Source organism: Homalodisca vitripennis, chromosome 8 (assembly GCF_021130785.1).
Source record: "Homalodisca vitripennis isolate AUS2020 chromosome 8, UT_GWSS_2.1, whole genome shotgun sequence".
Lineage (NCBI taxonomy): Eukaryota > Metazoa > Arthropoda > Insecta > Hemiptera > Cicadellidae > Homalodisca > Homalodisca vitripennis.
The window spans coordinates 126,336,346-126,348,723 of record NC_060214.1 but is presented as its reverse complement, the minus strand read 5'-3'; the positions used below and the strand labels follow the sequence as shown (position 1 = coordinate 126,348,723).

The 12,378-nt window shown below is 34.0% G+C and overlaps 1 protein-coding gene across 1 annotated transcript in view; it reads right to left on the bottom strand.

Annotated features, from left to right (window-relative positions):
• The window catches only part of LOC124368234 (ADP-ribosylation factor-like protein 6-interacting protein 1), a 28,766-nt gene extending 21,191 nt beyond the window's left edge, over nucleotides 1–7,575 (bottom strand). Inside the window, exons 1-2 of the mRNA XM_046825510.1 lie at nucleotides 7,294–7,575; nucleotides 906–1,036 (exon numbers count right to left, since the gene is read on the bottom strand). Of these exons, the coding sequence (XP_046681466.1) occupies nucleotides 906–1,036; nucleotides 7,294–7,332 (170 nt within the window). The 5' untranslated portion in view covers nucleotides 7,333–7,575. The remainder of the gene's footprint in view (nucleotides 1–905; nucleotides 1,037–7,293) is intronic.
• Between the last annotated feature and the right edge of the window lie 4,803 nt (nucleotides 7,576–12,378).

The window sequence follows — 12,378 nt, the reverse complement described above, 5'->3', positions numbered from 1 at the left end:
ATCAAAACAAAGTCTTGTCTGACATACGTTTACACTTTTACCTGTAACTCAGCCAAAAAAAATCGTATGCCCATGATATTTACATCAAATTAATTGTAAATAAACAAGAAAAAATTAAAAAATATAAAAAAAATTGCAAAAAAATTTTTTTTTACTGGGCCAGCCCCCTTAAGGACTTTGACTTTAGTCTCCTTTAGACTTAGGTTTTTCCACACTGACCTAAAATAATTCAATTTTGTTACTGAAATAAATAACAGCTATTCAATAAATAATTGAAATAATGGAGAAAAATTTGAGAAATTTGAGAGACACTCATAAAAAACTGTTTCACTCTTATCTTCCGGACGCAGTCTTTAAACTTAAATCTAAAATGGGTCAAGAGATTGGAATATCTTTCAGTGACTATCACTTATCTCAGGATTGTCTGGAATGCTATTTGAAAGAATGCTAATGGTTTCTCTCTTTTCAAAATGAAATTGCGTTTGAAGCCACGGGTATAATAACTTCTAGTATAATACATATAATTTAATAAATATCTATTTACCCAATTATCAACAAATAATTACAAATAAGCACTGTAATACTAGCCAATGACTCAATGCAGAAGCATTCAATTAGTTTGGCTAATAGCTATAAGCCCGCAACACCAATCAGAGAGTAATTTCCTACTTGTTCTTGAACTAACAGGGCCCCAAATAGTAAAATAAATAACAGTAGCATACCAGTTACAATCAGCAAAACAAAACCAGTATAAACTTGAAACATGAGAAAACTCGGATCTGATATTTGTGCACAAAATCAGTATGGCACAATATATTTCAAGCACGGTTGTTTAATAATAAATGTTGACATCAATGTGAAAACTGTTGTCTCAAATATCCCTCTGAATTGCTCAGGTAACTCACGTGAAGATAGCTGTGGAGACTCCCGCCACCAGCCCTGGGTACCACTGGTTCTCCCATAACAGCACGGAGTGGAGCTGCAGAATGATTTCCCTCCAGCCCTCCAATTCACGCTTCAACTTTTTGACATGGTCCTGTAAATATTTGTATTACAGACAGTCAGTCCTTGAGCTTCATCAGTGAACAAACTATAATGTCCAATATGATTAGTATACAAATATTCTAATCCCTGGATCAAGAAATTGATCTCTCATTGGTCATAGCAGCTTATTCTACAGAACATGTATGGTAAATAAAAAGTATAAAATATTCAAAGTATTGCTCAATGTTTTGCATCCACTATGTCATATTCTAGTGTTAGGGCTGTAGGTGTATTGACCTCCAATAATATCACAAATTTGTATACACTTACTTTGGTACTTTGATGGTCATGGTCAACTGTGATGGGGAGTTCCACAGGGTGCAATATTAGGTCCACTGATATTTGTATAGGTACTACAAAATGGATATACCTTTATATACTAGAGCAATACTTAAAACAATTAAACCATGTTTATATGCTGGTGGCATTAATTTAGTTATAGCTGGGAAAAATATAACTGAAACAGAAATCTTGGCATTTTTGAAAATGGAAAACTTATTAATTATTTCAATGAGCATAATCTAATGGTACAACATATTGAAAACTAAAAATGTTTTTCTTCATACAAAAATAATAGGAATATCATTAAACCATGTGTGTTAATTAACGTGGATCAGACAAAAGTAACTAAATTTCTAGGTCTTACAATAGATGAGTGCCTTAGCTGGGATGCACATATAAAAATAGTAGTACGTAAAATTACCTCTATCTATATGCTTTTAGAACAATGTCACACCTTTGTGACAAACCTATATTGAAAATGAGTAATCATTCACACATTGTTTCACAAACTAACTATTGTATTTGTGTAAATGAAAGGACAACGAAGAATAATTTAGATAAAATATTGGTATTGCAAAAGAAAACAATTAGAATAATTAAAAATCTTCATTATAACAAATTAGTTAAATCATATTTTCAAAATTTAAATATTTTTACTGTTTATGGACATTATATTTATGAAACAATTTAATTTCTGTCAAGCAATCTAGAGGTATAGAGCAACTGATGCATGCCTATAACACAAGAGGGAAGGAGTTTAAAGTTCACTGCCATCACGTATTAAATTTCTATAAAAAATAAATGTGTGAAAAATAAATTTGTGTGAAAAATATCTTCCTAAAACTGGGAAAAAGACATTTGAAACATTACTGAAAGACGACCACTTAATTAATTTAGTTCCTAGCAATAAACAAATATTTACAGAAATAAAAATTCAGTAATATAAATTATTTAGGTTACATTAGTTGTTAAGAACTTTTAAGACACTACTTTTGTATATATTTATGTTGAAGGAATAAAGATATTTTGGTTTGATTGGCCTCTCCTAGTGTTGGATCTGTCAAGTGCCTTATTCAGTAACACTGTCTTTATTATGAGTTTGGAATGTGTGTAGGGGACTTGGGTTCAATGGTTACTACCAAATTGTTAACCTAAAAAATTCTTTCATAGTATAAAATGTTCCGATTTATATAAAAAAGTCTTAATTTACTCTTGATCTCAATGGCATATTTTCCAATCTAATGCCATGGGTAATTTTTGTGTCTGTTGAAAAAGTTGTTATGTTGCTCAGCAAATGCTGGCTTGTACTGTTATATGCATGAATATTCTTTATGTGTTAAGGGTTATTTGATTGAAATGTAGGTGGCTACTATTTCCAATATGTATGAAATAGGAACCATCAGAATTCCGAGCATCTACAAGATGTTGGAGGGTGGAGTTTGAGGATGCATCTTAGGGCTTTCTTATGCCAAACAAAAATCCTTTCCAGATTCGGCACACCGACCCCCAGAGAACCACATAGTAGGAGATATTGGACTCAAGCGAGCAGTGGTACACAGTAAAATCATGCCTTTTGCTACCTTGCCTCCAATTGTTCCCAAACGCTTGTTCCAATCCACGGTCTCATCCAATTTCACCCCAGAAAATCAACTCATTTTAAAATTTCAAGTTCCTTCCCTCCGATGAGTAGATTGGGAACTTTTGATAATTTAAGTTCTGTTTTATGTCTTTGGGTGCAAACAAACTTTGTTTTTTTTTCAAAATATTGGGCTAGACAATTTATTTTACTGAAGTATCTATAAGACGTAGTAGATAGAGGCAACTCATTGGCGTGTTCACAATCAACCTGGCAGTACTAGTACTGTGCCGTGGTACGTTAGCCTGTCCTACCTGTGTCTTGAACTTGTTATATCTATATTTTAACCTACACGGAGCAAATATATTGGTCATGCCATAAAAGAACAAAAACTTATCTAACCTACTGTCATGCACGTGTTTTTATCTTTTTTTTCTCAAGTCCAATATATTTGTCCTGGATAGGGTGGGAGACAAGTTAAGACTTTGGTTGGGTAGATTAAATTGTTGGTAGGAAAAGTTATACATGGGGGACAGTGGTCAGCTAAGTTTTTGTTATTTTTAACTGAAAACATACAAAGAGTAAGTGTAGTCTGTAGGTCTACAATGTTTCTAAGTAATTGAACTTGTTTTCTGCAATCCATGTGGCCGTAGAATAACTACTCAGAGTACTTAATGCTCTTGCTTCCAGAGTGATAGGATTTACAAAATGGGTAGGATGGAGGGTAAGAATAGAGGCTGCCTCTTGTCGATATCCCTTGAGGAGGGATAACAGGTTCTATATCTCAGTCATGTTACCTTACGAGAAAGGGAGACCAGTTCGTTTCCAGTTCATCCAGTCACAGCATGTCCTTATGTCCAGGCTAGAATACTAAGGGAGCTACGTCCCCCCAACACTCAACCGACTAGACCTATCGATCCACCCTTTTACACCGATATCTTGATATTTGTGGTTAGTGATGTCCATCCACGGAGTTGCCCAGATAAAAGTGAAACATCAGTTTTTGCTGTACACGGTATAGATGCAACCGAAAGGTATAAGTGAACCCTCCCTAGGGATTATAGTTGCCTTTCCAAGATGAGTATATTACACTGAATATTAAATTCTTACTACCAAAATAAAATATTTAAAATTTAACGCTTTTATTAATCTAATAATACTAAATTAAAAGTTTATATATGTGGGCTATATATATCTTTTATAATATTATTGTTCATCTTTGTTCAAGGGTATTTCAAATTTAAAACGGTTTTACTTTTTATTACTTCATACCAAATTTAAAGCAATTTGTGTGTTTAAAAAAAAATAAGAATCTTACTTTTTCTGTACGATTCATCTTTTAAATAAGGGATTGAGGTTACACTCAAGTGTAACAGAGAAGACTTTAATAAGCGGCCTACACTTGTTACTCAGTTGTTATTATCGACTGATTCATGCACAAAAAGAATAAAATTATAATTTATTAACAATACATTATAATGTATAACCTCTTTTGTATCCTCAAACTTCCCTTGACTGTTCCCCAACAACTGTCATCAATTGTTTATCTCACACAATTTCCTTATACTCATTGCCATTTACAATTCTCCAAAACTTAGTTACTAATACTTCTTGTCGTCTATTGTTTAAATTAAAACATTGTTATAATTAATACTTGATAAAACCGTGCATTTATTACAATAAATTGTAATATCAAATTCTTTATGTCATAACATACAAATAATGAGTTTAGGCTGCTTATTAAAGTATATTCGTGTTACATATTCTATTTAAAATTTGAAATCTCCTTTTTAAGAAGGTACATGAAATAACCATAAATAAACTTGTAATGTTAGATATACTGTAACCCTAGCCTCTCACATATGAGAAGTTAGCCTACTGCCAACATATTTAATTTACTTAACTCTATCCGATCGGACTTTTATCTGTTTGTTCACTCAGCTCGTATTTATTTTAACATATTTTCAGAGCAAACCCTATTAATATCCAACTAGTAAGTTAGTCACTATTTTCTTCAGGAGTAAGAGTCAGGCTATTATGTTGGAGGAACAAAAGACAATTAATTGTGAGCAGCTGGTACACAGAACAATGCTTGACAGAAGTTCTGAACTGAACAATAACGATAATGCCTCTACTAACACTGCTGGAAAAACTTTAGAATGTATGGTTGAAAGTGGCATATAGATGATAGAGCATCCCCTTAATCATCGCTATGTACGATTTCTGGTTTCTGTTTCCATCTAAAGAAACATTGACATGGTGGTTGTTTTTCTTCAGAACCCGAAACTAATGATGAGATTCATACATAATTTGACTCCATTCCAAAAATGCTGGGTGCTTTCAATGAGTGGAAAATCCACCTTAAAAAGTGGATTGACAATGGAGTGGATTACTTTGAACACGATTAGAGTTTGTTAAGTCTCACACAAATACTCTTCATATATCTCCAAACTGCCAGAAGTAATCCTCGTATAGCCTATTAAATTCTAACTTTTAAACTAAAATAGATGTTAGGCCTATATAGGCTAACTTACAAATCATTTAGATATTTTTAAAAAGATTCAGAATTTGAATTTTAGTTCAAAGAAAAATTGGCTTGTTTTTTAAATTTTACACATACGCTAAACTTATATACAGTCAGAAAACGGCTACAAACAATTATTATTATGATAGAAGATAAAAGTGCATGTTCATATGAATACACAACACAAAGGAGTAAATAAACTATGAAAACTATAACTCAGCATTTTTTGAAATAATTTATAGCTTACCTTCCAAAAATAAAATAGGATTGCTAGTAAACAATTTAATCATTGCCTGTTTCTGGGTTAATAAATAAAGCATATTGCTGTCACAATATTCATTTTCTTCAACTAAGTAATAGGGGAGACTTTAATAAGCAGTCTACACTCGTTATTCGGTTGTTTTTATTGGACAATTTGATATATTATCCAACTTTGATATGTAAATCGTACACAATAAGTTTTAATAAAATACAGAAACAAGAAGAATCTCTTACATTATAATTTAAAAAACTCAAATTTAATACAAACGTTACAAAACAACAAAACCAACTATGGCCTAGATTTACATATCAAAAAAACGTTATAATATTAATAACTTGCCCAGCTAGACATCAATGAATATCCGCTTTTGTGAAATGAAGGAAAGAACTCTCCCCATGTGTTACCAGGAGCCAAATCTACAAGTTGAAACCACTTAAATAAATCTCGTCACTTGTGATAAATATCTCACATATTTTCCTCATTTATCGCCATTTTTAAAGTCTCAAAATATTAGTTACTTCTTCTTGCTGTTTATTGCTTACATTAAAATTACTATAACTAATAAGTTGAATTCATATAATAAGTTAAATAAATCGTAATATAGAATTATTCCTTCAGATAAAAACAACAAGTGTAGGCCCTTATTAAAGTCAAGCCAAGTATACCTTACCACTTAGGTTAAAGCTGGGGTACGGTCCAATAAGCGGACCCGGTTTTTTATATCGAAGAATATAATCATCGATACCTAATATTCACATATCGAATCATAGACTATCAATCGATATAAAAGTAATAACAATCATATGTTTAAATTAAAATGTGAATTTAATGATAACAAATAATAAATGAACATAACCAAAATCAGGGAAACTCATAACTTTAACTAAATGAAACAGAACGAAAACGTTTTTACTAAAGTTGTGTCCACCATTACCTTCTTTTTTTGCATCTGAAGACGACCATGTTAGCTCCTCTGACAGTTACATTTGTTACCTTTCCACAAATATCACATAATGGATTCTTAGGTACTAACCCAACATCCTGAAGCCATAAAAAACATATTTTATCGTCTTTTAAAGCAATTTCGTGAAGCTTCCTAAGATTGACGGCCATTTTAATACACAATGTTACGTGAAATTTAAAATATTACCTTGTATTATTTGAAAGTGTTTACAGCTGTTCATATAGATTATTTAAGTTGTTAAAAATAATTCATCAGTATCGATTGATTATATCGATGGTTATGATTAAGTAATATTGTTTGCCAATTTCGATATAAAAAACCGGGTCCGCTTATTGGACCGTACCCTAAAGCTGATTCTTGTTCAACACCTGGGAATCAACCTAGCCTAAAAAACGATTACATGCTAATTAAATGGTGTTATACTTGAGGTTTAAATACTGGTAGCTAGTTTACCTACATGACATTTTTTTCTTATCTACAATGCAAATTGGACCTAAAATTCTTGTTGAAATCATGTGTCCTGTAAAATCATCTTCAATCCAAAAGAAACTATCTCGTACAGTTAATAAGAACTAATGGTTAAATCGCAAAATTATGCTTATATATCATTGTAGCCTAACTTAAATGAGTCATTACAGTACCTTTTCATTTCCAACAGACTTAAATGCTGGCTCAGTCATGATGAGGTTAAATTTGATGAGAAATACACAAATGAAGTCAAGTAAATTGATAATTCCAAATTATATTCCGTAATAATCAATTATGACTAATCAAATCAAAATCCAGGTCTCTTAGGTTAAAGTTTTACGAATAAAAAATGACAACACATTTATTCAATTTACTTGAATTTACCAAACCAACTTGAGATTAGATTACTTTGGCGTGGTGATAAAAAAACATTGAATCATTCAAACAACTGTAACAACACTAGTAAAATGCCAATGAAATATTTCCCACCATCCTTACAGGTTGCCAGCCCCTAAGAAAGAATTTCCCTGACATGAAAAATAACTCGAATTTTAACCTTTTAAAAACTGTATCCGGATATTTCAACCAGTTAATTTAATATTGAATAAATGTTTAAAACGAAGTCCCTAGGGCACAGTCTCAAATCGTATGGACTGTATGGAAATCAAGATAAGAGGAATCTGAGAAGAAAACAATCCGCTGATAGGTCCTATGGGCATAATGTAATGAGAGAGGATGCGCACATAAAAGTGAGCCCACAAGAGAAAACATGGTCTCCGTTTGCCCGACTACGGGCATAGTCGTCTATGTGTAATGTGATACTACCTTTAAAAATATCGGGAGACATCAGATTACTAACTCACGGAAAATTTGTGGGTAAATTAACACAGTCTTAGATAGGTCTGATTACGTTGGGCTAGCACCTTGATCGGTTGGTATTTTCTTGCAGATTTTCATGTTTTGAGTTGCGCTTTTAAGTTCATTTGTTGAATTTCCAGTTAGTCATTAGTAAGACAACCTTCTTGCTAACCGTTAACCTGAACTTGCCAGATATCACACCCAATGCTCATATACTAACCACAATATCTTACTTTAAGAACAAAAATGACGGACAACCACAGCACAAGTTAAAAGTCTCATGGATGAAATCCAGGCTGCCAAATTGTTAGCTAAAGAGAGTGAAATATTAACAAGATTTCTAGTGTTTGTAGAGCGAATACAACTTATTTTTGAACACATCATATTTTTCAAAATAATCTCCACTTTTATTAACACATTTTCTCCCTAGAATCAGAAGTTTTTAATGCAATTACTGGAGATGAAGCTAATCGCATCTGTAACGTGTTTACGTAAGTATTTCAGTCTCTTCATCATCGACAAATTGATGACCTCCCAATAACGTGGAAGGCACCTGGAACCATTTCAGGAATGAATGGTACAGTACATGTTCAAATGTTTCACAATGAATGTTGTCCAATTTTTTAGTCAATTCAGCTATATCTACAAGAGCATTTTTATGGAGTAGGGTTGCACTTAAAATAGGCGCATCTCATATTTTGTTTGCTAATAGGCCAGTTTCATGACATCAATCAGGTGGCAATGGTACACAACATTAATCGTAAGCTGTTCATGAATGATATTAATAAACAGAATGCGAAGGAAACATGATTTTTTCGGACATTTGCCATCGTTCAGTGAAACAAAAAATCAGTAACACTACGATTCGAGATCTGCAATCTGATCTCTTCTTCAGGTAAATAACTAACCTAATACATAATTATAAAGTAGGTTAGGTTAAAATAAACAAATCATACCAGAGCGTTGTGGCACGCCTAAGTCAGAAATAAAAACCGCCATGTTGTGTGTTAACTTCACTACCTAACTCTAAAACATGCACTTAATAAAAAATATTCTATCCCCAATATTGTTCTTTAACCATTAGGTTGTATTTAAATGTTGAGAATGTTGTGATATAGTGTTGGGGCCGACGACTCCCCTCACTTCTGAGCCAGTGCATGTTTTCCTCGTTAGGAGTGTTGTGCATGTCTTTCTCGTTAGGAGTGTTGTGCATGTCAATTCTTGTTGGGAGTGTTGTAACTTATTATCTTAGTTGTAAATTATTGGATTATCTATTGTTGTGCTCTTTTATTTATTTATTTATCAACGGACAACAATTTTTTATAAGAATAATACAAATTAATTAATTCAAGACAGACAGCATAATCGAACAAATTTACAATAAAACATGGTGTGTTAGTTTTGACTATGCAATAAGTATAAAAAAATAACAAATCATAAATAACACTAACCAACTCGAAAACTAATATAACTTGAGTATAATACAAAAACAACAACAACAATAACAACAACAACAAGATAAAAGAAAAACAATGATAAACATTTAAGAATTAACTAGATAAATTTAGAGCAAATAACAAACAACAAGAAATAAAGTAGCAGATCTACTTGAAAAAGTCTATACAGTTACAAGAAATCAGGCAATTAACAATGTACAATCACATTCAGCAGTGCAATTTTAGAAACAATTATTAATTCATTAAAAAAGTACAAAACAAATAAGTTCAATTTACCACCAAGCTATTAGAAAAAAATAATAACATAAAAAATAAATAAATTAAGCATCATTGAGCATGGTGAAAAGACTATTTCTAAAAAAGCAATAGCTACATGCGAAATAGTCCAGATGCTGGCACACCAAATTACCCAAATGATGGACTCTGTTGCTGAAAAAGTTGGCCCGATAATTGGTGTCCACGTGCTTACGGACGAAAAGCTCCCTGGACCTAGTTAGAGCAGTGGGGCATCTGAAGGAGATCAAGGCAAGTAGTTCTGGAGCATCCACCAAGTTGTTCAGCAGCTTAAACAGGAATAGGACATCATGGACACTTCTCCTGGTAGAGAGTGCGTGAAGAGACAGAGACTGACCAATCGCCAAAATAGGAGCATCCCAGTAAGCAAAACCCAGTCTCACACCAACCATTCGCAAAAAGCGGTCCTGAATTTTCCGGAGCTCTGCCTGGAAAGTAGCTTGATGCGGAGACTACACAGAAGAGCAGTATTCAAGAGTGGATCTTACGAGAGAGGAATACAACATCTTGAGTGCCGTAGTGCTAGTCATGCCTCTGGTAGATCGAAAAAGGAAACCAAGATTTCTCTGGGCTCTCTTGCACACATCAAGTACATGTTGCTCAGGGCTAAGATCATGTGACAGAAGTACACCCAAATCACGCACAGTGGAGCGGCGTTCCAAGATTTCATCCTCCAAGGTGTAGGAAAAGAGAATAGGAGTTTTTGTACGATGAAATGTCACACATATGCACTTTTTTATGTTCAGGGACATGGAGTTGAACTCACACCACCGAAGCACCCAGTCGAGACATTCCTGGAGCAACACACAGTCCGCCAAGTTTTCAATCTTCCTGAAGATTTTGATGTCATCAGCAAATAGTAGATATTCAATCAAAGAATGTTCCAAAATGCCGTTGATGAAAACAAGAAAGAGGATAGGCCCAAGGTGAGATCCTTGAGGAACTCCCGACGTGGCAGAAAACTCAGAGGAAAGGCAGTTAGAGAATCTGACCTGGAGCTGACGATCATCAAGGTAACTAGAGAACCAACTGAGTAAAGACCCAGTAACTCCTAGGGCTTTGAGTTTAGCTATGAGATGTGTATGACTAACCTTGTCGAAGGCTTTGGAAAAATCCAGGTAGATGACGTCAAGTTGCCTTCCATCGTCAAATGACGATGCAACATGATTTTGGAATGTCAGAAGGTTAGTCTCTGTTGATTTGTGAGGGGATAAACCCGTGCTGGTTGGGGACAGTGATACTTTTAAAAAAACGGGGCAACTCTCTTGAGAACTAATCTTTCGAACAGTTTAGCTAATACAGGCTTAATGGTGATGGGACGGTAGTTTTTAACATCTTCCTTGGAGCCGCTCTTATGAATAGGAATAACATATCCTTGCTTAAGAACTCGCGGGTAGACTCCAGTTTTTATTGATAAATTGAACAGAGTGAGAATGGGGCCAGCTACCAGCTCACAGCAATGACGCAAAACATTAGGCGGTATCAAATCAGGTCCGCATCCCTTATTAGTGTCCAAGGAAAGGAGTTCTTTCTTGACTTCGTCGTAGGAGAAGGAGAAACTAGTTATCGATGAATACGAAGGTAATTCATAGTTCACAGCCAGGCATGATGTAGGAGAGTACACTGAGGAAAAAAAGGTTGCAAACATATCAGACATTTGGTCAGGGTTAGATGAAGATACATCATCAAGAATTAGTTTGGATGGCAGAGGTTCCTGTCTTCTTAAATTCCTCGCATAACTCCAGAAAACTTTCGGGTTATTTGGGATGACATTCTCAACGTGTCGAACATAGTCCATGTAACACTGCTTTGACATATCACGGCACAATCTTCTAACTCTGGAAAATTCGAAATAGACCGCCAATTTATGAGTCCGTTTGTACTCTTTATGCAATATCTTTTTCCTTATTACAAGATCCTTGAGCTCCTTAGTAAACCAACAAGGAAATACCGAGGAGTGGGGTTTCTTCATGGGAGTATGGCGAAATACGATTGTCTTGAGCTGGTGGGTAAAAAACTCAAACAACATGTTGACATCGAATGTGAATGCAGGAGGAAGAGATGTTCGTGACAGATCCTCCAAAACGCCATCCAAGTTACATCGACGAAAGTCAGGCGAAGGAACATAGGAGGTAAAAGGTTTAGGCTTCATCAGAGGAACATCGGCCATGTAGCCTATAAATATTGTATTTATTGTTATATTTCTCTATTGCATGTCGATATTAGTTATTTTTGCCTCCTTGTTGCGCTACAAAGTATTTAAATCTCATAAGTTATTTATTATATTATTAAGTTCAGATGTTGCTTTAAATACAATATTCACACGCACAACTTTATTGTTTTTTGACTTTATTGTTCTTATTGGCCATCAGCTTTTGCACAAATTTATGTAAAATGGTGTATACCGTGTAATAAACAAATGCAGACGTATTGTGGCATGTATTCTGTATTTCTGTTTAACTAATTAGTGTTGTGTTTAGTTCTATTTCAATTAACTGCATGTTTTAGAGTTAGTGAATTTGACACACAACATGGTGGTTGTGATTCCTGACAGGCATGTCACAACGCTCCGGTATGATTAGTTTATTTTAACCTAGTTTAAGTATGTGTTAGGTTAGTTATTTACCTGAAGAAGAGGTCAGATTACAG